The sequence below is a fragment of the Megascapheus bottae genome, chromosome 4 (assembly GCF_031878675.1).
Source record: "Megascapheus bottae isolate mThoBot1 chromosome 4, mThoBot2.hap1, whole genome shotgun sequence".
Lineage (NCBI taxonomy): Eukaryota > Metazoa > Chordata > Mammalia > Rodentia > Geomyidae > Megascapheus > Megascapheus bottae.
In genome coordinates, this window is record NC_143512.1 from 60,390,316 (window position 1) to 60,417,985 (window position 27,670).

General features: G+C 37.9%; 1 protein-coding gene across 3 annotated transcripts in view; it reads right to left on the reverse strand.

The window, feature by feature from the left end:
* Positions 1 to 4,478: 4,478 nt before the first annotated feature.
* Nnt (nicotinamide nucleotide transhydrogenase) overlaps positions 4,479 to 27,670 on the reverse strand; it is a 101,808-nt gene continuing 78,616 nt past the window's right edge. For all 3 annotated transcript variants that reach the window (XM_090331966.1, XM_090331968.1, XM_090331967.1), the window contains exons 20-22: positions 8,360 to 8,478; positions 7,040 to 7,155; positions 4,479 to 5,368 (exon numbers count right to left, since the gene is read on the reverse strand). In XM_090331966.1, coding sequence (XP_090188092.1) covers positions 5,219 to 5,368; positions 7,040 to 7,155; positions 8,360 to 8,478 — 385 coding nt within the window. In that variant the 3' untranslated portion in view covers positions 4,479 to 5,218. The remainder of the gene's footprint in view (positions 5,369 to 7,039; positions 7,156 to 8,359; positions 8,479 to 27,670) is intronic.

Here is a 27,670-nt window from a genome sequence, read left to right on the forward strand (position 1 = left end):
ATGGCAACTCCTTTGTATACTTTAAGATAATAAAAAAGAAAGAAAAAGAAAACTTTGTGGGGAAAAAAACAAGAATGAATTGTGCCAAAAAAAAAAAGAGTTCCAAATATTGGCTCATAATGCACATCATTATGCTGCTAAGATCCAAAAGTTTTTCACTTGGAATTGTAATACGCAAAATGTTAAATGCCTATAACAACTTAAATAGTGAAGAAACCAGTCCATTAGCCCTGTGTGTGATTTGTACAAGATAAAAGTTGAAGAACAGGAATCCTGAGTGCTTTGAAATTTGTATGTGACCATTTCTACTGCTTTGCTGAAACAACACTTTAAAAGCTTCATTTAGAAACATTTTGTTTTCTCATTCCTATTAACTTAATTCTTTATCCTCTGAGAATCTAAAAAGCAGCTGGATTATGCAAGTGGCTGCTGCTGGAGTGAAGGATTTAGGTTTGAGGTTTCAGGAAGGGGGGGTATGTTTTTCTTACCATTCTGACCCAATATCTACTGGCAAGGCTCTCAAAAACTGGCAAGAGCTAAAATTAGATATCTGAACTACTTTTCCTAACTGCACAAAAGATCTGTCCAGCTTTCCAGCAACAAAATGCTTTTAGTACAGAAGACCTATGACTTAGGCGACTAAAAAAAAACTGTCCCTAAATTAGGTGAACATATGAGATATAAGTTATTAATTAAACTGACTAATATTCTGGGATCAGATAAATCAAACTAAATCCTAAAGCTAACTAATACATAATATATTCCATATTTGTGTTGGATGAAACAACACAGCAGAATCTAAAAGAGGGGAACTGGAAAAGCTAAGGCTCACTTTTCAGGTTCATTATCAAATACTGAACTAACAGCTCCCTGACTCAGTAAAATGCTGAATGTGCACTCATAAAGGAAGTCATTTATTCTAATCTGGGGGTAGGGAGGAGAAGGAGTCTGTAAAATAATAAAGATTATATGCCCGAAACTTCACCAGATAGACAGAGATACATACAGATTTGTATATAAACACTTAATACTTTATACATACACATTTTGATTTAGATAAATAATTTAAACACAAACTCCTGATTTAAGATAAAAGAAAATAATGCCTACAAGACAAATCTACATTACTGTTTTACCTAAGGGTAATTGTTGAGGAGACACAGATCATAAAGTACAATGAATTATAGACAGATGTAGACAGAAAGAGAGACAGACAGACAGGTAAATAAACAGCTAGGTAGGTAGGTAGATGGATGGATAGATAGATGATAGATAGATAGATACATAGATAGATTATATATGTATAACAGATTTTATACATATGATATGAACTTCAGAGAGAGAGAAAGAGAGAGAGAGAAAGAGAGAGAGAGAAAGAGAGAGAGAGAGAGAGAGAGAGAGAGAGAGAGAGAGAGAGAACACACTTATTATTATTTGAAGGTAGCTTGTTGCCAAAAAGTTCATGAGCTTGAAACTTTGTCCTAGTGTGGCACTGTTAAGGTTGACACAAAGCCTTTGAAAAGGCAGGGCTTAATAAAAGATAATTAAGTTCATTCTAATGAATGGACTGCTGCTGTTTCCAAGGAGTAGGGTAAATCTCCTAAGGTTGCATTAATTTATCTAAGATAATTTATCTAAGAGTAAAGTAAGCTATGCTCCCCTTCCCCACCCCACATACATTCCATTCTCCAGCCTCCTTCCTCACAACTGGGCTCCTTCTACAAAAGGCTTCTCAAAACCATGCTGAGACAAAATTATATGTAGGTCATGCTTTTTGGACTTTTGATCACCAGCATCATGAACCAAACAGCCTCTCTCCTTTATAAGGTATATTGCCTCAAGTAGTTTATTACAACATAAAATAGACTAACACAGTAGAATACCAAACACATAGTAAATAGGACAAAAAAATAAATCATTAGTGGTGCTGTGGCTCAAGTGGTAGAATGCTAGCCTTGAGCTGAAGAGGTCAGGGACAGTGCCCAGACCCAGAGTTCAAGCCCCACAACAGACAAAAAAAATTAATTAGTAAAAAAAAATCATATTTACCAGTTACATGATTTATCAGGAAAGGTGGAATGATAAAATAGGATGTATGAAAAACAAATTTTTCATTTTAGATTTTGCCACACTTAATAATTGAAGTCATCAATTTTTGCAGTATTAAATTAAGAAATTATATATGATGAAGTCTCTTAAACATCCTGACAAATTTACATTAAAAAACTGGGGCATATATAATGAGTGACTATTGTCTCTAATGTACTATGTTATCTCTTATCTCTTTTGCCATCCCGTGGTTATCTCATATTGTTACAATATTTCACCTTGTTATGATATATTTTATATGTGCTTAATTGGTTATTTGAAATTGGATAGGGAAGGGGGGAAATCAAGATAAGCGGGGGGAGGGTGGGAGGGAAATGGGGACCATGTCATAAGAAAGGGTATCAATGTTTGTGAAATTATGCACCTTCTATCTGGTGAATATAATGTAACCCTTATAGTAATCACAATAAAAAATGATATATGAAATGAAAATTAAAAAACTGGGGCATGAATTTTCAATTTAGTTAACACAACTAGACATCTAAGAATTGTCTGGTATCAAAAAATAGATCATAAAGGGGTTAGAAATATGGCTTGGTAGCAGGATGCTTGCCTAGCATGCATGAAGCCCTGGGTTCCATTCCTCAGTACCACATAAACAGAAAAAAGCTGAAAGTGTCACTGTGTTTCAAGTAGTAGAGTGCCAGCCTTGAGCATCAAAAACTCTGGGATAGTGCCCAGGCCCTGAGTTCAAGCCTTAGGATTGGCAAAAAAACAAAACCATACTAAATAAAAAGACATACATGCAATTTTTAATTTGTTGCTACAAGTCTCTCTAGTTAATCCAAACTAGCCTTGAACGCTTGTCTTCATTTCTCAGCTTCCTTAGTACTGGTGTCACAGCTGCTACCATGTGCAGCTTCAGGTTTTGTTGTTTTTATATTTATTTGTTTACCTCAATTGAGATTCTAAAAACAGGAGCAGCAACTACAGCCCAATCAGGAGGCTCAGCATAGTTCTAGAAGAAATACTAGGATCTGCCTTCAGGATTACCCCCAAATCACATGTCTTATCTGTCCTTCATGTAACAAAATAGCTTTTGTCTGGGTGAAGACCTTAGTTCTCACTGAATTATAAACCCCAGTGATGTCATCCGCGCATCTGAATACTCAATGGTCAATGAGAGCCCATAGGGCAATTCCCAGTGTTTGTTCCTAGGTCTGTTTCATTTTTCCTGATTTGTGGCTCTGAAAAAGTTTGAGTGAACATAATCATTTTCAAAGACCTTTCCTCTACTGCCGACTACCCCTCAGAGCCAGCTGTTTGGTCAATTGTTACAGACACAAGGGAAAACAAAGTCATGACTGTCCCCACCTCCTGAGGCTTCAGGAAAATATAGTTTTTAACATCTGATTAAGCAAATGATTTTTAAAAAATTATGAAGCCCACTGTGTACCTAAAGCTAGAATAACCATGCTCTAAACAGCATAAGTGGAATTTAAATCACCAAGAAAGAAGTTTGGACTAAAACAATAGAGCAGACCAAGCTTTCCCAACCTTTGTGCAACTCACCACTCATTGTGACAAAATACTGTCCTGTACTTTGTGAAACACTGAGCAGATCTGACCCCTGCTCAGTTACTACCAATACCTCTGCCCAGTTGAGACAACTAAAAATGTCTCCAGACATTATCAAATGACATCCTGGGGAAGGAAAGCAAAAATCTCAACTCTAATATACTTACATGTAAGTTAATATACTTACATGTGAGTTAAAAGAAGGTAACATGAATGGAAATGCTGTTTAATTTTTCTTCTAATTGCATTTTCATGGTAAGCTTCCATTATGATGTTCTTCTGACCTCAGATCAATTAACAAATTGCACTTCCTACTTACAGTTTTAATCAATCTTGTCTGCACACATACATACGATGTATGCACGCATCACACACTTTAATCTCAGGTACAACAAAACAAATTGTTCACCAAATTAAAAAATACTAGGCATTAGAATAAGAAGTTTTTACTGATTTTTTTTTCTGATTTAGAGACAGTATTTTAGTAAGTAAACTATTTTTGAGAAACTTACAAAATTGACAAATATGCTTCATATTCATCTACAGTCACAGCAGAACAGATAACCTAGACTTCTGCAGAAACACAGTATCTTTACTGGCATTTAGATAAACAAAGAGGTAACCTACAAAGTGTTATTTCTCCCAAATGTCATCAAATTACATAAGACCTCAAAATATGCTGTGGTTTAAAAAAAACTATTTTTATAAACAGCTAAGACAGATTAATGACGTCTATTTCATAGCAGTAGGTCAAGAATGACCTAAAACTCATTACTTTGTGAGCAATTCTAATGTTAGCAGTGAGTAGAATTGTTTTAGTATGTTGTTGCCAGAGACAATTGCTACATAACTTGCAAAAATGATAAACTTACTTTATTAGTCAAATGCTTGAATTCCACACATTATAAATTTATTGAAACTAGAAAAAGGTTTTTCAAAAAAACATCATTAATTTCAAGCTGTATATTTCTTTGAACCTGTAAAGCAAATGATGTGTTTCCAGCATATCTTAAAGATTACTTATTCCTTTATGTATTAAAATAGAAGTGAGAAAATAGACTCTTGAAATCTGGAATCCAAAATATAGTTCAAATTATCATTAAAATACAAAAGGATAAATCAGGGGAGTTGGTAGAAATTCCAAAGTAATGATATTTGTTGGAAAACATATAAATGCAGGTAATTGCTTCAAATCATGTCACATTCTTCAGACCTGGTTATAGTTTAAGTCCTGCAACTAAACACTCAAGTTGTGAAAAAAATGTCTGGTTCCTGAAAAGGAATTAAAATTAAACAATTAAACTGAGACTCTTCTTTTTTCTATTCTAAAATACTTTTGCTTCTCAATAACAATAACAACAAAACATTGCATAGATATACACTTAAGCGTTTTCCATCTCTTTTTGCTTTTTTTATTCAAGAAATATCCCCTCTTGAAAAATCTCCCTCAATTTTCTAAACTCTCATCAGTCTTCATTTTCTCACAGGAACTTTGCTACAGAAGTGTTATCTGCCATGCATAGTGACACTCTGCCTCTTCCTACAGCTGAAGAAGTTATTTCATTAGACACGAGCTTGATTCATTTCACATTTACTTCTTATAGGATTCTCTAACTTTTGCCTGCAGCTCATCACATGTCTTCTTGGCATCCCCTAGTAGCATAGCTGTATTGGGTTTGTAGAAGATTGGATTGTCCACTGCAGCATAGCCAACACCCAAAGACCTCTTCATGACAATAACCTAAGAACCAAAAATGAAATGAGACAATTGTATTCAACAGACCCACTTAGGATCTGGGAGTCACACAAGCGTTGCCCTTCTCTAGCTTTGTGTTTTCTTGACACTGTTATTTTCCATTATAAACCTCTTTCAGATTTACCTTTAGAATATGTAAAAATACTTTTAAAACTTCATATTTACAGCCTATGAGTGGTGTTTCAATACAGGCATACACTGTGTAATGTTTAAACCATGTTAAATGTATCTAACTTTGCAACAGCATACAAACTTCTTCCCTACCTGTGAATGCAAGCCTATAACAATTCTAAATCCTCAGTCCAGAAACTTAAAATACTCTAGGGATGTTTTTAAATGTATGTTTACATAGATTGTGTTAATGTTAGTTTTTAAGTATGAACATACTCTCAACCCATTAAAGAAAATGACATGCTAATAATAGACTGCCTCCAAATGATGAAATTACATTGATTTTCTTCCTTGTGCTTTACTCTAGAGTAACTAGGAATAAACTTTTCAGACCAGGAAAAAAAATAGCACCTTTACTTTATTCACCTTTCCAAGAATAAGCAAAAGAGAACAAATTTAGTGCATAAGCTCCTATTTATAAGTTCCAAACTAAATGCAGTTGACTGGGGAGATCATATGAGTCTTTTCTATCACTTTAGAATTAAGAATAAAAGAAAATTCTAGAAAAAGTTCAAAAAGTCATCAAGGACAGAACAAATAACTAACAGTACTCTAATATGTACACTGAAAGGTGTAAATGAATCTAAAATACTGTTGAATGTCAAGTTACTCTTAACAAGACTAAAAGCCTCTTATGCTATTCTACAACATGTAACATACTCAAAAATAGAAGCACTGCAGATTTGTTCATACATTATACACCATCAGTATGTCAGTATACTCTGTGTACTTTCAAATATTGGCTGCCCAGGCAGTAATATTTTATATAAACATGAACAAGTATATTCCATATCTACTGACTCGTTTCAAATACTAAGTGTTAAAATCATGTATGCACAACAAAAAAGAAACACAGGGAACACACACACACACACACACACACACACACACACACAGGACTCAGGAATGATAAATAGATAAACTCTCTTCTGTGGCAGAGGAAAAATGTCAAGCCTTTGCATCCTCTAACATTTAACAATTAGCTTTTGTCAGGAGCAATATGTATGAGTAAAGCCACCTTCCTTGTGCCATGTTATTGTTTGGATTTCTAAAACACCTTTCTGCTAGACACTCCATAACAACATACAAATTCCCTTTCCAAAAAAATGAATTAAAAAAATGTGCTCATCTTGGTATGGAGGCGATGATACTGACTCACTGTCCCAGAGGGAAGCCATCTGCTGTACTGAACTTGATCTGGAATGTGGCCAGAGTCATTTCAAAAGCTCACAGCTCTTCTTTCAACTGTGGTTACGGATTTTGTTAATTCATCCACATAAACTCATCTGGTTCTACTCATGACAAGGCTGTCACTCAGTGGCCAGAGAATAGACAGAAGCTGGACACCAGAAACTAAGCCTCATTCCTTAATTCTGGACATCCTAAAAGGCGTCATCACTTCTTATCCAGTGACCCAAGAAGGTTGTGTGGACATATTTCCAGTAACTTATCATTATCAGAATATGATGTAAGTCTGAAACTTGCCTGCTTTGATTTCCAGACCTCAAGGACCGGCATGCCTGCAATAATAGAGTTGGGATCTTCTTGGGCTGCTGAATTAACAGTGTCATTAGCTCCAATCACAAGGACCAAATCAGTGTCTACATTAACAAAAACAGAAAACACAAAAGGGTCACTTCTGGGTCTCTTCAAACAAATCACGGTGATCTTTATAAAAGCTAGTATTTATGCGATGCTCATTATACCAGGACTTTCACAGCTTTATCAGAGACGTTGGTCAACTCAGACAATATCTCACACCTAAAACACAGAAGGAAGTTCTGCCTTGAATCTGACCATCTAGACTACAGCTTCACTGCATTTTCCCTTTCCAATGATTCTACTTAATCTTACTTCGTAATTCTTCGATTATCCCCAAATTATCTTGCTATTCATATGATTCTATAAGATCTGTATCCATTGTCAACTTTCAAAATGACCAATTAAGATTCAATCTTGTCTCTAAAAGACAATGGCCTGAAAGTCTGCACTGTATTAAGGCTATGTCCATAATTTCTGGAACTAGTAGTTTTTACACATAATTTAATAGCAGTGAAATTTAAAAAGAGGCATAAAATTAAAGTGGCCTAAATTTTTTCTTTAAGGACTATAATTTAAACTACCTTAGGATGTTGCCGAAAATGCCATGTGCATCTAGACATATACACAGTGTCATTATTTTTTTCTAATAAATTCTATTTTTTAAAGCTTACAGTGGATCCTTGCCAGAGACAACTAGTCTAATTTTAACAAACATGATCTTAGGCCAAATAACATCAGTATTCAAGATGTATGCAAAGGCAGTTACAAACTATAGCACCTTATCTCACAAGGTCCTAGTACAAGAACAAAAAGACAAGAAGAGGGGAAAAAAAGGCAAGAGAAGGAAGGATAGAAGAGAATGAAGGGAAAGGAATGAAGGGGACTGGATAACAGAAAACCAGGAAAATCTCAGACATTGACAAGAATCTAAGTGGTCAACAGAATAATTTTGAGAATGAGGAGCCTAGAGTATCTAGTTCAAGGCCATTTCTTACTGCTTACTTGTCTGCCCAGGACTTAGATTCATCTGGGCTCATCAGGACTTGTTAAGGGAGGAGGAATGAAATGTAACCATACAGCTTACAAACTTTTGCACTTATTGTACTTATTCAGTACTGCCTTTCATTTAGGTTTTATTGCACATTCACTGTATGCAGACCATTCTTCATTTACTAGTCAGGCTTTAATAAGCCCACAATATCTGTGGCATCACTTTATGTACACCAAGACCATCGAAACTTCACTGCTTACCCCGTCACTTACCTGGGAAGTCACTGTTGATCTCATCCATTTCCAGCACAATATCATAGGGCACTCCAGCCTCCGCCAGAAGCACATTAAGCTGACCAGGCATTCGGCCTGCAACTGGATGAATTCCAAACCTGGAGAGGAAACAAATGAACAGCTGGCTGTACTCACAGGCCAAAATGTACAGGGACTCCAGAATCACCTCCAAATCTGCACACTTTGTTCCTGGAACCTCTGTTTTCTCCTGGTACTATCTGATCTCTCCAAGTAGAAGGAGAATTAGCCCAGATAAATGGTCAAGGTACAAACACTGTCAGAATCCATGTCTTCACAAACACAAACTGTAACTTCCCTCAGTAAAAATAATAGCACGGCATTCTCTTTCTCTATGACTCTTTCATATACATCTTAAGTGAAATTAACTTTCCAGAATATTTTTTAATCTTCTTACATTTAAAAGCATTGGGTTCTCTTGTGATACTTTCTAATAAATCCTAAATACTTAAAATTATTAAGTCAGGGCCGGGAGTTTGGCCCAGTGGTAGAGTGCTTGCCTAGCATGCATGAAGACCCGGGTTCGATTCCTTGGTACCACATACATAGAAAAAAGCCGGAAGTGGTGCTGAGGCTCAAGTGGTAGAGCTCTAGTCTTGAGAAAGTCCAAGGACAGTGCTCAGGCCCTGAGCTCAAGACCAGGACTGGCAAAAAAAAAAATCATTAAATCAATCTAGAATTAAGTGTTTTCATGGAAAAAAATCAGCATTTTGCCATCAAAAGATTTTTCCTCACACAGATTTACCCTCTATGTTCAAAGATGGGAAAATAAAATAATGTTATCTACATAATATTGAATAAAGATTTGCAATCATTGAGAGACTGATCTGAAGCTACAACCCATTTTCTTCACAAAAAGAATGAAATAATAACGCATTGGAATGTTAATAGTTTATCAGTCATATATCCTGTCCACTGTATCTCTCAGTACTAGGTATAATGCCTAGCACGTAGGAAGAGCCTATAACTCAGAAATAATTGAAGCTGGTGCTATAGCTCACACCTGGAATCCTAGCTTCTCAGGAGGCTGAGATCTGAGGTTTACAGTTCAAAGCCAACCCATATAGGCAACTCTTAGCCAAAAAAAAAAAATGAAAGTGGAGCTCTGGCTTGATTGGTAGAATACCAGCCTTGAGTAAAAAACCTGAAACAACTGGAAGGTGGTAGGCCTGTAAGCTACTTAAGGGACTGAGATCTGAGGACTGTGATTTGAAAACAGATTTGGTTTAAAAAAAAAAAGTCCTTGAGATACGTATCTCCAGTAGACTATTCAGAAAAAGACTGAAGTGAGGCTATGGTTCAAGTGGTAGAGTCCAGTGCTAGACTTTAGCAAAAGAAATTCAAGGACAGAACCCAGACCCTCAGTTCAAGTTCCAGGACCAGCAAAACAAAACAAGCTGAGATAGTCCCTAGATTCAAGCCCTAACATTCAGCATACCCACACACACATACACACAAACACACACACACACACACACACACACACACACACACACACACACACGGAGTGGAGGAAGAGGGAATAAGTGAATAGAGAATCCAAAGAGGAAAAGTATTTCACAGCATGATTTGGGAAGAATGCATCCAGCCTCAGCTTACATTACAATGACTAGAAACATGTTCTTTCCAGTGACCAGAAACATACTCCCTTCTAAAGTCCAAATCGTTATTAGACTCTCCACGCGTGCATGTCTGTGTATATGCATATGTCTATACTCATATGTATAAACATTCATATTAAGCCAAAGAAAAATGAATTTTCCATGTGTGTTTGGATACACATTTAAAAGTTGTGAAAAAGAAAACACATCTTATTGTTTTCCAAGGTCTATACCTCTGTCATTCTAAATCACAATGTGTTTATTCCTGCTTTTATAGGTGGATTCCTTTCAGCTATTTTTAGTATGCCCCCAAAGCAGAACCCCTGCTTCCTGACTCACTGTTGTCCTAGTTGCCTGCTCTTCACTGTCAATGTCTAGCTTAAGCCCCAGGACCCCAAAGTGAATGCAATATGAATGCAATATGAGACACAGCAAGAAAACAATGTCGTCAGCTCTGGCCTTGATAAAACCTTAGTCTACATTAGCACGACTAGCAGAAAAGATAGACATATATACATATACATATTTACAAATACATACACACCTATCTATATAAACTGTAATTGTAACTGTGAGACCGGGGGAACAAACGGATAAGGGAAAGAGAATGAAGGAGGGTAAACCATTATGATCGTGGAATATATAACTATATACAAACATGGAAGAAGGAAACTCACTAAAACTGTTGAATAATAAAGGGTGGGGGACAAGAAAAAGAGAGAACAAAGGAGATGCTTAATATGACTCATAAACTATAATACATGCATGTGAATTCACTTCTCTGTGTGTGTGTGTTTATCCCTGTCCTGGGACTTGAACACAGGCCCTAGGTGCTATCCTTGAGCTTTATCCAATCAAGGATAGTGCTCTACAACATGAGCCACAACTTCATGTCCAGTTTTTCTGGATAGTTAATTGGAAAAAAAATCTCAGAGACTTTCTTGCATTCACCCGCTTTGAACTTTAGTCTTTAGACTTGAGCCTTCTGAGTATGCTAGGGTTCCATGCATAAGCCAATGCCTGGCTGTAAAAAAAAAAAAAAAAAAAAAAAAATTAAGAAAATAATTGTGACCCCCACACTGGAAATTTGAAAAGTGCTACAAACTACAAAATCAAAACCTATCAGGACCTGATTCCACTGGTGTGATCTAAACATGTCCAGGATGCTTTCCCTAGGTCCATACATAGTTCCTTTTTTCAAGTCAAGTGTCCAATCAGGTTTTCAGGATTAGGACATACATGTTGATGGGGAAGGATGATTTAGGACCACAAAGCTCTCCCAAGTCTATGAATCAAGGCTTCTAGTTTAGCTAAATAATCCAACACATACTCTGTAATTTACTTTTTTTACTTAATTATGTATGCCTCCTTGATTCCAGTATTTTCTTTTTGTTGTTGTTTTTGCCAGTCCTGAGCTTGGGCTCAGGGCCTGAGCACTGTCCTTGGGTTTTCTCAAGCTAGAGCTTGAGCCACAACACCACTCTGGCTTTTTTCTATGTATGTGGGACCTAGAAATTGAACCTGGATCTTCATGCATGCTAGGCAAGCACTCTACCACTAGGCCGAACTCCCGGCCCCAGTTCCAGTATTTCCTATTTAACTTTATTATTTTTGTTTTTATACTATTATAATATTTTTGTTTTTAATTAATCTATATGGCTACCATCTGATATTTTGACAGAGGTGCCTTGAATCAAGTTAAAAATCAAAAACATCTCGGGTCCGTGAGTTTGGCCTAGTGGTAGAGTGCTTGCCTAGCATGCATGAATACCTGAGTTCAATTCCTCAATACCACATACATAGGAAAAAAAAAAGCTGGAAGTGGTGCTGAGGATCAAGTGGGAGAGCTCTAGCCTTGAGAAAGTCCAAGGACAGTGCTCAAGCCTGAGCTCAAGCCCAAGGCTGGCAAAAAAAAAAAAAGTCAAAGACATCTAAATACATTAATTTTTATTCTAGTGCCTTAACTGTAGATTGCAAAAAAAATAAAAAACAATGTTCTATTTGGCTAGATATGAAGGGTAAATAATCACCAGGCAATCACAATTGTCATATTATACTGAATAGCCCTAAGGACAGATCATTTTATATCTGTTTGCATAACTGATTATACTAACTTTTAAAGTTTTACGTTTAGAGGAAAACACATATAAGATTCTAAAAGATCACGCCTGTAATCCTAGTTACTTAGGAAGCTCAGATCTGAGGATCGCAGTTCCAAGCCAGCCTAGGCATGAAAGTCTGTGAGACTCTTATCTCTAACTAACCACCAGAAAACCAGAAGTGGCACTGTGGCTCAAGTGCACTAGCCTTTAGCTGAAGAGCTCAGGAACAAGGCCCTAGCCCAGAGTTCAAGCCTTGTGACCAACAAAAAAATATATAAATAAATAAATAAAAAGACTCTAAAAGAGATGTTTTCAGAGAAATAACAGAACACACTCAAATTTGTAGACACACTGATGAGTCAATGTGATTAGCTCATGTAGCTGGCTAATCTCCAAAATATGTATTGAGAGTAATTACATCAGACAGAGATTGGCCATGACCATTGATTTCCAAGAAATGGTGGTGAAAGCTCATCAAATGTTTCATCACCACATGTAGAGTATCCAGAATTCTAAAATGCAAAGCCTATGAGCCTTTCAGTTCTTCCCTTTTAACAATGTAAATAATCCTTCATTATACACATGCTTGAAAAGCATAGTCATCTATCCTTGCCCATGATAACATTGTACAATAGAAAAAAATAACTATTAAAATGAGATTAATATTAAGTGAAGTAAGCCAGACTCAAAGGAACATAGGCTCAATGGTTTCCCTCATTTGTCATAATCAGTAGAAACCTTGGGCTCTCCTAGCAGAGATTTGCAATAGAGCAAAACCTAGATACATAAGGCCATATAGTATGACACTAAATGAAAGAACCTCTAGGATATAGAAACAAAAGCCATATAATGAGTGATTGTTGCCCTTAGTGTACTATGTTATCTCTCATATCTTTTACTGTCCCTTGGTTATCTCATATTGTTATAGTATCTCACTTTGTTATCTGATATATTGGATATATTTGTATTTGATTATTTGAAATTGGATAGGAAAGGGGGGAAAACCAGATGAGGGGTGGGGGTGGGGGGGAGGGAAATGGGGACCAAGACATGAGAAAGGGTATCAATGTATGTGAAGTAATGCACCTTCCATCTGGCGAATGTAATGTTACCCTTCTATTCATTACAATAAAAATTATATGGAAAAAATGAGATTACAGAGTAATCCGCTGTGCTCCCCAAACTCTTTTATACATCCCCTTCTAACTCCCTCTGGACATGACTGTGCTCATCCAACTGGGAGGTCCTTGAGTACAGGAGCCAGGTTTTATGAACCCATTCCCACAGTGACTGGCATTCTATTGCAGATGCCCATGGTGGGTGGGGAAGGAGAAGGGAGGTGTTTGAAACAACTTAGTATACCCAATAAGATACACTGATACATAAACTTTCTCCTTAGAGAAAGAATTTAGGAAAACTCACTGTGACAATGCATGCCTATAATCCTAGCACTCAGAAGACTGAAAGTTCAAGACCAGCCTCAACTACTTAGCAAGAATCTGGCCTTTAAAGTACAAACAACAAAGGACCAGACAGTAGCTGAATCCCAACTACTTGGTAGGTGGAGATCAGGAAGATCATGTTCCAAGGTCATCCAGGCAAGATGTCAACAAGACTCCAACCAATAAGATAGAATAGTTCACACCAGTAATCTCAGCTACATAGGCAGCGATAGGTAGAAGGATCATGGTCCAAAGGCAATATCTGAAAAGATTTAAAAGGGACTGGAGATGTGGTTCAAGTGGCAGAGTACTCCAGAGTTTACATTCCCATATTACTTTAAAAAAAGGAAGAGAGAGAGAAAATAGGGAAATAGAGTTACAGATGACCCCAAGTATTTGAACAATTCTATGCACTTCAGTTTCTTCATATGTAACATGAGAAAACAGAGATTTTGATAACACGATCTCCAATCTCCTTAGGGGATTGCTATGAAATGGCAGTGGAGCAGTTTGTTTGAGCTTTTCATACCAAGTGCTTTAGACTAGTGCCCAGCTGATGCAAGCATTCAATAAATGTACATTGTTATTATAATATGCTATTCAAAGATATTTGGTAATACAAAGCTCATCTATAATTTTCTTTTTTTTTTTTTTTGGCCCCCTTCTCTTTCTGGCCCCGCTCGCTCCGGCCCGGCTAGGCTCCCCCTCCAGCTCAGGCACCGCTCGCTCCGGCCCCGCTTGCTCCGGCCCCGCTCGCTCGTTCCGGCCCCGCTGGCTCCGGCCCCGCTGGCTCCGGCCCCGCTCGCTCCGGCCCCGCTGGCTCCGGCCCCGCTCGCTCCAGCCCCGCTCGCTCGGCCCGGCTAGGCCCCCTTTCTAGCTCAGGCCCTGCTCGTTCCGGCCCCGCTCGCTCCGGCCCCTTCTCGCTCCAGCCTCGCTGGCTCTGGCTCGGCTCGCTCCCCCACGCTCCGGTCCTGCTCGCTCCGGTCCTGCTCGCTCCGGTCCTGCTCGCTCCGGCCCTGCTCGCTCCGGTCCTGCTCGCTCCGGCCCTGCTCGCTCCGGCCACCACTCGGTTGGGCTCTGTTCACTTCAGCTCAGCTCGCTTCTTTCGCTCTCTGTCGCCGTCGCAGTCTTGTCTCTGCCACTTTTCCGGTTTGGTTGTGTCTCGTCTCTGCCACTTCCGGCTTGGTTGTGTATGTGGGATACCGAGGAATCGAACCCGGGTCTTTGTGCATGCTAGTCAAGCACTTTAACCGCTAGGCCAAACTCCCGGGCCCTCATCTATAATTTTCAAGTGTATACATTTTCTAATACCCACAAAATACAAAAGAGTACATTTTTTTACAAATGTTAGTTTAGTTGTTTTGATTTGCATTTCTTTTATGACCAGAGATGTTGAGCATTTCTTCATGTGTCTATAGGCCATTTTTGTTTCTTCTTCAGAGAAGACTCTCTTTAAGTCTTTGGCCCATCTTTTAATGGGATGGTTGTTACTTTAGAGATTAGTATTGGAGTGATTCAATTTTTTGAGCTGTTGATATATTTTAGATATGAGGCCTTTGTCCATTGTGTGGTTGGTGAAGATCTTCTTCCACTCTGTAGGCTTCCTAATTAACTTACTAGCTATGTCTTTTGCCATACAAAAGCTCTGCAGTTTAATGCAGTCCCACTTATCCAGCCTTTCTCTGATTTGTTGTGATTCTTGGTCCTTATTAAGAAAGTTTCGACCTGTGCCAAGGAGGTCTAATGTATTTCCTATTCCTTCTTGTAAAGTTTTCAGTGTGTCAGCTTTTACCTCCAGGTCTTTGATCCATTTGGAGTTAATTCTAGTTCAGGGTGACAAAGAAGGATCCAACTTTAGTTTTCTGCAGGTGCTTAACCAATTCTGCCAGCACAACTTGTTGAAGAGGCTGTCTTTCTTCTATTCTATTTTTTTGGCTTCCTTGTCAAAGATTGGGTGGCTATAGGTCTGTGGTTTAATATCTGGGTCCTCAGTTCTATTCCATTTGTCTTCCTCACTCCAGTTAGAATGGCCAGGATCAGGAAAATGAATAACAACAGATGCTGGAGGGGATGTGCCCAGGAGGAATCACTACTATATTGTTGGTGGGAGTGCAAACTCATTCAACCACTATGGAAAGCAGTATGGCAGTGCCTCAAAAGGCTAAACATAGAGCTCCCCTATGACCCAGCAATTCCACTACTTGGCATTTACCCAACCATCCAGAAACTAGGGCATACTAAATCCACTACCACAACAATGTTCATTGCAGCATTATTCACCATAGCAAAAATATGGAACCAACCTAGATGTCCCTCAGTTGATGAGTGGATCAACAAGATGTGGTATTTGTACACAATGGAATTCTATGCTGCTGTCAGAAAAAAACGACATCGCCCCATTTGTTAGGAAATGGAAAGACTTAGAAAAAATCATATTAAGTGAAGTAAGCCAGTCTCAAGGGAACTTAGGCTCAATGGTTTCCCTCATTTGTCATAATCAGTAGAAACCTTGGGCTCTACTAGCAGAGATCTGCAATAGAGCAAAATCTTGATACATAAGGCCATATAGTATGAAGCTAATTGAAAAGACCTCCAGGATATTGAAACAAAAGCCATATAATGAATGATTGTTGTCCTTAATGTACTGTTATCTCTCATCTCTTTTGCTGTACCTTGGTTATCTCATATTGTTACAGTATCTCACTTTGTTGTCTGATATATTGGATTTATTTGTATTTGGTTATTTGAAATTGGATAGGGAAGAGGGGAAAACCAAGACGGGGGGGAGACGGAGGGGAGGGTAATGGGGACCAAGGCATGTGAAAGGGTATCAATATATGTGAATTAATGCACTTTCTATCTGGCAAATATCATGTAACCCTTTTATTAATTACAATAAAAAATATTTAAAAAACCAAATGTTAGTTTATATCAACACACTCTAGGTTGCTTTTCTAATTTCAACCTTGAAATATCAGTAAATGTCAAATTAATCCAATAAAATCAAGAAGTTCCCTGTGCTTGCACCAACTTAAAAAAGACTAGAAAATGCATACAGTCAGTAAAGACTAAAGTTACAGACTACACTAATAGTATATGAAAACTGAATTTGAGAACTTGATCATAACTTATATTCAAATATACATTTATGCTGATAGTCAAATTTAAACTTGCCTCCCTCCCCTTTTTTTGTCGGTTGTTGGGCTTGAACTCTGGGCCTGGGCACTGTCCTTAAGCTCTTCAACTGAAGGCTAGTGCTCTACTACTTGAGCCACAGCACCACTTTTGGTTTTCTGGTGGTTAATTGGAGATAAAAATCTCATGGACTTTCGTGCCCAGGCTGGTCTTGAACTGTTATCGTCAGATCTCAGACTCCTGAGTAGCTAATATTACTAGGCATGAGTCACCAGCACCTGGCCAACAGGCCCCTTTTTTATTTTTTTTTTCATGAAAATATCTTTATAGGAATATGCCAGCAAATACATATTTATTGGTAGAAAATCCTAAGACACAAAATTTAAAATTGACTAAAATTTGACCCACATAAGCTAACAAGTTTGTGTATATCTTTCAAAAAAAAGTTGCCCTAGACACAGACATATGTGCATGTTCACGCTGTATTTTAGGTATTACTTTCACTTAATAAAGACAGCATCATTCTTTCTGCTCTGCTGAATATTCTAGAACACAGACACGGGGCATTAATGGCAGGTGTGCACAGGTCATGGCGTAATTTTGTGCAAAAGCTATGTAAACATTTGGACTCAGAAGCTGAATTCTTGAGGATGGAGCCTTGGAGGGTGGAGGAGACATGTTTTCAGGCACAACAGAGCCCCCCTCCTTCCCCAGTAGGCATCTGTCTGCCTCTGGCTGAAAGAACAATGCTGTCAGGTCAGGGTTACATGGAGTTCCTTGAATCCCATCCCCAGCTCAGGTCTGCTACAGTGCTGTGGCATTAAGCACCCAGGCAGGGTCCTTTGTACAGAAAGGGCAGGCTGGGCACAGTGAGGAGGGGTTCAAGACATTCAGGAAGCAACTGTCATTGCCACCTGAAGCTCTGCTCAAGTCTCAAGGTTGACAATACAACTCCAGGGACTTTGCCACAAAACATCTCCATTTATACACAGCCAAGGTGTTCCTTAAGAAAAATTTAGCATTGTAATTGGCACATGTGTCTCATGATTTCAACAGTTACAAACAACATAAAGTGCAGTGGTGGACTTATAGAGGACAAGAGATGATTATAAAAGAGATGCTTCTAGAAAGCACACTGGTACAATGTGAGGACTACAAAATTCCAGAATAAGCCACAATGATTTAAAGAAAAGATGGGCAGAGATCAAACACGCAATCTTAGCAGGAAAGTATTACATTCGTGACTGTGAGTCTCTGGGCAGGGTGGAGACTAGCGGTTCCCTCCCTGGATGGAGAGGCACCTACCTAGCCTGTGGGAAAGGCTTCTCCCCCATACACAGTGGTCTAGGAGGGAAGGAGGCTTTTAATACCCTCCTGCAAATGATGACAGCCCTTCCCTCTGAGGACAGATGGACAGATGGATGGACAGAGGAATGGCAGACAACCAATACTTTCATGTAGAATGGACAGAGGCCCCTTTTTTAATACTAGTGTTTCAACTCAAGGCTTAATGCTTCTAGGCAGACACTCAACCAGTTGAGCCAGACCTACATACTTTTTGAGGTTAACATCTCAATTTTTGCCCTGCAATCCTCTTGTTTATATTTTCACTATAGCTGAGATGACAGACATGTGCCACTATGCCTACTTTTATCTGTTTAGATGTGAGCTCATGAACTTTTTTTCCTGAGCTGGCCAGAAACTGCAATTTTCCAAGTCTCATATAGACATATACTATACCACTATGCCCAGTGACTGGCTCAGTTGGGAGTCTTGCTATATTTTTGCCCACACTAGCCTCCAACTGTGATCTTCTCCATCTCTGGTTCCCTAATCTTGATGTACAGGCATAAAGCATCTTATCTATCTTCAAATGGCCACTTTCACCTTTTCAACACACAATTAGGGAAACAAGTCAAGCTTTATATGAAAGATAGAACAAATGTCATCTTTTCGTTCAGGTAGTGTCCTCAGTATCTTGAAACAAGGAAAACACCAGCACTCTTCGCCATTTTGTCTCTTAAATATAAGAATGAGAAATGGTCATAGAATATTATATAATGGGGAAAAAAAGTTCAATTCTGAGTTACTAATTAAGAATAGACCCAGGCACAGCTTGAAAAAAAGAAGTGAAATAATAAACTCTAATTTTAAAAAAACAATTGATCTTTTCTAATTAACCAAGGAAGAATGAAAACAACTAAGAGAATATGTAAGGACCATTCATGAATCACAGTAAATGGATAAAATTTGAGAAAGGAACTATTCACAGCGTATCATTTTTTGAAAGCTTCTTTTATAACATATGATGACATAAAAGCCCACTGCTAACAGTTTTGTGCAACCTCACATTAGATTTCGGATCCCACATGTTTAAACAAACAAACAAAAAAAGCACAGCAAGATGAATTTCCATCATCCATGGAAACAATGTGTTCTGACCAGGGTGAATTAAGCTGTTGTTCTTGAGCATGTGAAACTATTAACAAATATAAAACAACATGCACCACATGATCTTACCACAAATACCCAAATAAACTACATTTTCCTTTTGGCATATGGAAATGCCCAGATCGGGGTTCAATAAAGCATGACAAATGGCTTATTGAATTGAGCAGTCTAATTCAACAATTAGACAAAGAAACTTCGGGACAGTTGAGCCTCTTTCTCAAGTATGGAGAGTATTTTCCCATTGTGTAGTCTCTTCCTATGTTAAATACTCAAAAGGATCTCCATACTTAAAAGATAAATAAACAAAAGAGAAAAGAAAAGGAAAGAAATTCTTTACAACCTCCAACTATTTTGTTACACGTTTTGGGAATCATTGAACAAAATTTTTTCCACATCCAGGTTATTCAAAAGGTCAGCTTTCCTTTCTTTACTGTTTTATACTTTAAAAATTAAGTTGTATGGGGGAATGTTTACTGATGGCAGTCTGGAATTCTGTCTTCCCGGTAGAATTATCCTAATTTTCTTAAATAGGTTATTCTAACCACTTCAGAAATGGACAGATTAAGAAAAGGATAAAAAGAGAAAATAAAAAGATGGCTCACTTATTGAAAGCCTACTTACTCCTCTGGGTTATAAACCATAAATATTTATAAATGAATAAACTTGCTGTGCAGACATATAATGTGATGTTATCTCAGCATCCAATTTAAATATAGGGTAGACAGTGTCAAAGAAGAAGCAAAGCTTAGTCATCTTGGACACTTTCCAAGCCTTGGCTTTCCTTTCCCCATATTTGAACCAGTACCTCCCTAAACAACCACCTGGAGGACATATATATGTGCCCTCCCTGACTCCTACAGACCAACCACTATGTCCTGTGTGGACTGTCCACATATGCTACAGTAGACACTTCACAGCACATCGGAAATACTTGGTCCCCCACCTACTATCTCTGAACTTGTAAATCAGAATTCTTCATGGGAAGCTGCTAAGGTACTGCCCCAGAACACAACAAAGGCTTTGACATATAGATCCTTCTGCTCTCCAAATCATCCTGTTGGTTGGACATGATATTCCCTTTGGCCCTCATCAGTATCCCTCTTCTTTTAGAGGTCTGTAAGGAATAATTATTATGTCAGGTATCTTGTTTGCCTGCCTTCTCTGTGTTTCACCTGACCCATATACCCAAATAGAACTCTTTATTGCCAGGGTGACCTTAGCAAAGGGAAAATAGGATAGGAATGAATTAGGCCCAGCACAGACAAGAATAACAGGACATCTACCAACATTAACAAGTTTCCTGTGAGAGACACACACTTGGTCACAGGTCAGGTATTTCAGTGTTAGGGGGTCTACAGCATAAGTGTCCCCTGAAAGGCACTATAAACATTGAGTGACCTCATGACCTCCTCTGAGCCCCTAAAGTCAAGGACAGACTTGGCAGTCACTCTTCTAAAAGATACATTAAAATCAAGTGAAAGAAAAACTACAACCACCTTAATGATGAACAGACCACCAAAGTTCCTCCAGTCCAACTACTATCAAGGGCAGGAATCCTTTATGTGGAATTATTCCAATTTACATTCAGAGTTCTCTCACCAAACAGGCAAAAAGTCCCACTGCAGATTCAATAAGGAGTTCCTCAAGTAGCAGTATATTCTGGGTTTGCAATGATCTATGATAAAAGTGAACCCATGGAGGAGTTGAAAGAATCCATTACTAGAGTCAATAATTTCTTCCATTTATTTATTCATTTCATCTAGGAAAACATTAAAATGGCAAGTTTCTTTGCTTTGTACCATATTATTAATCAAAATTTCTGACTGATAGCCAGAGGTCCCTTAATCTTTATTTTTTTTATTTTTTAGTCAGTCATGGGGCTTGAACTTGGGGTCTGAGTGCTGTCCCTGAGCTCTTCAGCTCAAGGCTACTGCCCTATCCCTTGAGCCTCAGCACCATTTCCTATTTTCTAGTGATTAATTAGAGATAAGAGTCTCATAGTCTTTAGTGCCCAGGCTGGCTTTAAACCAAGATCCTTCGATCACAGCTTCTTGATTACAGGCATGAGCCACCATGCCCAGTCTCCCTTTTTTAAAGTGCATGAGCATGTGTGCTCAAACACACAAACACACACACACACACACACACACACACACACACACACACACACACACACAAAATTAGAAAATGCTACTTAAATTACCATTGGTAATGAACAGGTTAGGTTTCTGTTGGAACAGAGACACAACTAACAGAAAAAGACTTCCCTTGGGCATGACATGTAAAAAGTTCCCTTAAGCACATCACTAATATCCCACCTGATCAGGAGGATCATGGTTCAAGGCCAACTTGGGGGAAATAAAAAAGTAAGACTTCCTTTTTTCTTCTTCTTCTTCTTCTTTTTTCATGTAAAGGTAAGTAAGGACTGAGTCACTACTTGGGTTCTAAAATCTGGTATATACATGTACCTTCCCTTCATTAGGAAGAAAAGAAACTATGAATGTCAAAGAGTTTACAAGAATATCTCAGTGGCACAATTTTTCCATCTAGTCATATGTGACACAGAAGCCATTCAAAGGGATGAGAAGTTGTCCATGGAAAACCAGGCACAAACATCAGCATAATCCTCTGTAGCACCACAAACAAACTACCTCTTCGACACCAAGGAGATTTATTATAGATTGTATTTAAGTCTAGTTTTATAACTGAACTGAATCCAGCTACCAAGCTCAGAATAAATACTACATGACTACTAACACCACCTTTTTTGTTATTTTGTTTTGTTTTGCCATTCCTGGGGCTTGAACTCAGGGCCTGGGCATTGTCCCTGAGCTCTTCAGCTCAAGACTACCACCCTACCCCTTGAGCCACAGCCCCACTTCCAGCTTTTTCTGAGGCTTTGTACATGCTAGGTGAGCACTCTACCACTAGGCTATGTTCCCAGCCCCCTAACACTGCTTTTTATTTCCAAAATGATAAGGAAAACCATGAAGAGTAATATAAGAAAAACTAAAAATTCATTATTATTCAGCATTAATTCTGGAATAATATACTCTCATATATTTTCTGCATGATAACTTCAATAATGTCATTTAATGGATCTTGAATGCAATGAACACCAGCACATGAAAATTATAAGCAAGGTATAGAGGAATCTGGAGAGAAGTAAGAAGAAGGAGGGATCCTATTTATATTCTGTTCACATGAACCTCATTGAATAAACTAAACTCAAAGAGTTCATTACATTACTTGAGCTAACAGCCAAAAATCACCCTGATGGTCAGAAGAAGTGGCTTCATCCATGAGGGATTGCTCCTCAAACACTGGCACACCTGGAACAGGAAAGTCTAAGGAATGAGCCCTAGTATGGTAGGGCTAATGAGAACTTTACCTGGCATATGAAGTTCTGACTTTTAGCACAGACATGACAGAGGAAGTACAAAGTCTGGGGAGAAGGCTGTCATTCTGGAAAACCTTAGCAGACACCTTGATCTGGAAGACCACTGATAATCTTATACAATAGATTTGACATATATGTGAGTGAATGCACATACTTCCTCTCATTTTATTCTCTGCCATCTAAAATTTGATTTGGTTAGCCAATTATATAAATAACAGCCAGAAATCCATCCTTCCTTCCCTGTTTATTCAACGAGTCTGGCTCAGTGTGAAATAACACCACATTCTCTGGGCAAACCAGAAGCATGGGCTAAGACACCACCTTACAGTGCCAGTTATAGCTCTGAAGCTCTGATCCACGAACCTGTTCTACCATTGTTCTTCCTCTTTTTAACTAGCATCCGAGTAAGGGGACTGGGCTGATCAGTGACCCCAATTCAAAATATCTTGAAACCTACTACCTAATTTCCCAATGAATATTAATTCCACAGGACTACGGTAGTCCTGTCTGTAGTACCCACTGATGCATTTCCAAAACCCAGAACAGTTCCTGATACAGAGTCCTTACACATGGCCATAGATATGAACAATTATCTCTTTTCTTAAAAAGTATACTACTAAGACAACAATAAAACTGCTAGATAGTGTTTTTATTCACTCAAATACCATATTAGGAGGGGTGCAGTGGCTCACACCTGTAATACTAGCTACTCAGGAGGCTGAGACCTGAGGATTGTGGTTCAAAGCCAGCCCAGGCACTAAAGAACATGAGACTCTTATCTCCAATCAACCACTAGAACACAGGAAGTGGGGCTGTGGCTCAAGGGGTATAATGGTAACCTTGAGCTGAAGAGCTCAGGGACAGCACCCAGGCCCAGAGTTCAATCCCTACAACCCACAGGGGGAAAATAAATACCATATTAGTTCTTCAGCCTGACTGAATTCATTCTTTTCAGAAGCACCTGCCTTTATTACTTTACAAATTTTCATATCTTAATTCTTCTATCACCCAAAAACACAACAAGTCCTAGATGCTTAAACTCTATACATTTGAATGACACTGAACTCATTAAGAAAAAGAAACAGGGGCCTGGAGTTTGGCCTAGTAGTAGAGTGTTTGCCTAGTATGCACGAAGACTGGGGTTCGATTCCCCGGTACCACATATATAGAAAGAAGCTGGAAGTGGTTCTGTGGCTCAAGCCTTGAGAAAGCCCAAAGACAGTGTTCAGACCCTGAGTTCAAGACAGGACTGGCTAAAAAAAAAAAAAGAAAGAAAAGGAAAAGGAAAACAAGCATACTTCTTTTGGAGGACAGAATAGTTCATCTTTAATGTCTTCAATGTGCTAATTTTTTAATTAAAATAATAGATATTTAAGGCTATAGCAAATTTATACAAAATCATAAAATACTGTTAAACACCACAGCTATCTTGATTTTTTTCTTTTTTATTTTCTTTTTTATTGACAGGGTAATGTATAAAGTTATATTCACCAGACAGTAGGTGTATTACTTCTATCTTGATGTATTTTGACAGGTGATGAACAATAGATTATAGCATCAACAGATATATGTGCCTATATCCATACATTCCTGAAATTTCCCGGATGTACTTATGTCTATCTATACACAAATATACATACACACATTTTAATCTGAAAAAATTTTATGTAAGTAATACCAAACATTGAAACTACTACTAGCTTTGGCTGAACATTGATAAAAAGGTGGCCAAGCTCCAGCTATTCACCTCTATAATCACAGTATTCAGGAGATTAAGATACAGAGGACCAAGGTATGAAGCCAGCCTAGGAGAAAGTCCAAGAGACTCCATCAACAAGCCATCAACAAGCAAATGAAATGGTTCACCATATCACCAGTAGATCACCAGCTAGCTAAGTAAGCAAGCACAAAGCTCTGAGTTCAAACCCCAGTACTTCCCACCAAATAAAGTAATGGTTAGTCAATCCAAGCAAGATAAAAGATGTTTACCACAAATTCAAAATTACTTCAGAAGCCAGAAAATATATCAGAAAAAAGTTCTTAACTCATTGGGAATACTATCTTTACAATGAAAAAGTGTCAACAGGTTTGTTCTTGAACTTCGTACAAGCAACTCTTGCAAGCTGGAATTGGAAGGTACTTCACTTTTTCATATATATTTTTTTGTTTTGTTTTCTTTAATGAAGGTTCAGCTACTTGAAAAAAAAACTTCCACTGAATACAAATGGGAAAAGAGGCATGTATTACATCTTTTTGCATTTTGTGTACTTTGTGGTTTAGTTTATCTACTCTCTTCGTGTTTTTCACCTATAAAATTGGCAAGCTACCCCAAAAAATTATTTTTTAATTGGGAGATTTTAAAACAGAAAACGACCTCTGCTTGTATTAAAAGCTCAATTTCTGTAAAACTGACCTAGCAGACAAAAGCTGAATTTGAAATAGACTGAAGGAGGGTGCAAATTATAATCTTTTTTAACCTGCATTACTGACTTAGTATATCGAATAACAAGACAAAGAAAAATGCACCTGAAAAATCTTTTGATATGTATTAATCAGAGTAACTTATTACCCAGCCTATAAATAAATTCCAAAATACCTAATTCATTTCATCTTGAAATGGTGCTTTTTTTTCTTTTCACACTCTATTGGACAACTGGAATTTAAAACAAAACTTAAATCACTCTCTTGCACTGCTAACTTTTTTCTACTTATATAAATAGAAACATTTCACCAGAAAAGCAATACATTTGAAGCAAGGGATGAATAGTAATTACAAGGCTATAACTTCAATAAACTAATCTAGTGACAAGGATTTACTGCAAAATATGATTGAGAAGGTAGTACTGAGAGATATGATGAGTGTGTTTTCTGGGGTTTCTTTATCCTTCCCCTTTATTCTTCAGGAAAAAAGGTAAATTGACTTGAACAATCTTCCTTTGCACTGGGAAAATGAACAAATGTCTGAAATGCTTTTAAAATATTTTTTAATTAAAAAAGCACTCTGGAAAAGAGTACATATTTGTAACTTATAAACACCAACTTTCAATGTAATAATTGTATCCTAATCTTATGTGTTCAACTGCATTATACAGATTCTTATCATTTGTTAAAATACACATACTGAATGGACCAATATAATATTAAAGTATGTATTATATAAAAAAGTGTCATTGTAAAGCAAAGATTGGAGACTAAAAAGAAAAACTGTACTCTTCTACTATAATATTTTTGTCATAAAATGCTCTCCAAGATCCACAATAAGTTAGGTAAATGTGCACAGGCATTCTGGACCACTGCAAAGCACTGGTCTTGGCCATTACACAAAGCTTAAGTCAGTGAACTTGCATGACGTAGATGTCCTGAGATGAGTTCTTGTCATGAAATGTCATGAGCTTCATTATAAGATGGCGGGCTTTTGTGAGCATGTTATGTCTATGGTCAAAGTAAAGGAAAACAGGAGTGTCTCTAAATCAATCACAAGCCATGAAGCCAGACAGACGGTATGACAGATGCAATTTTTCTTGGCACCACTTGGGCATAACTAATTGATGACAATCGTATGTCCGTACTGGCACATTTCCACAGGGGATGTGTGCAAGTATGTCACCACATCTGGATGCTAGGGATGGTGGGGTCCTGAGGCACAAAGACCTACTAAAACCAGAGGCTCAGCAGCTGCACTCAGTGAACACCGTGGGAGCTCCCCAGAGTGATGAAAGGACTAAATTACCGCAAACTGTAAACACAGACTTATTTCATTAAAATAGGAGGTAACTGCCGCAGTCATCGCTTGTTTAAACACACATTTGCCTCTTTAAAACAAAGTTCACATCTTTGTGCTCGTACAATCCTAACTTTGTCGTGGAAATTTGCAATCGCCTATGATGACACACGTTTTTATGCAGCAAGATCAACAAAGTTTATGTGATTCTCTTTCAATTTAAAAAAAAAAGATCTTCCCCACAGAAGCTAGAAAGGAAAAAAATATGATTGTCTACTGTCATCATGTTCACTGTAATAGTCCTCTCCTTATTTGTTTCAAATACAAGCTTTGCATAACCTGTTATAAAGCTTATGTTGAAAACCCAAAACATTTGGAAATAAAACACACTGCAATATATCAAGTTATAATTGTACCTTTAATGTAAAATAGTGGATGAATGCAAATTGGTAATGTCTCCTAACTCACAGAGAAACCAGACAGAACAATAATTTTATTCTGATTCTGTATCATAAATTATTAACAAATTGACTAATAAATATTTTGTAGTAAATTATGTCACAAAGTATGCAAAATAACAAAAGCGCTCTCATGAAAAGTCTTTTCTATTCACAAAATTGCTTCAGGAAAAGGGATTTATAAGTGAGAACCCATTCATGTATGTATAATTAAATCTTTCTGATAAATCATAAATCTAATTATTACTATTTTTTTGCCAGTCCTGGGCTCGGGCTCAGGGCCTGAGCACTGTCCTTGAACTTTCTCAAGGCTTAGCACTCTTCCACTTGAGCCTCAGCACCACTTCCAGCTTTTTTCTATGTATGTGGTACCGAGGAATGGAACCCGGGTCTTTGTGCATGGTAGGCAAGCACTCTACCACTAGGCCAAACTCCCGGCCCTAATTATTTCTATTTTTATATACAGTGGCAGAAATCATCAGAAAACAGGTCCTGTAGATAAAATAAAGCTTTTAATCAGGTCAGAATCTAAAACACCACCTACCCAATACCTTTTTCAGATACATTTTCTTTCTTATTCACTTCTTTCTCACCCTGATTTTTTCAAGCTGTATTTTTCAAATCTGTATTGACCAGTCTAAGAATGGGCTGGATTTCTAAGATGGCTAACCTATGCTGAAGGGTGGATATTAAAAGAAATATGACGGGGCCGGGAGTTTGACCTAGTGGTAGAGCCTAGCATGCACGAAGACCCAGGTTCAATTCCTTGGTACCACATACTTAGAAAAAGCCACAAGTGGTGCTGAGGCTCAAGTGGTAGAGTTCTAGCCTTGAGAAAAATCCAAGGACAGTCCTCAGGCCCTGAGCTCAAGCCCAGGACTGGCAAAAAAAAAAAAAAGAAATATGACGTATTAAACATTCCCTTCCCTGAGGATAACTGAACCATGAATGCAAGCTTTCTC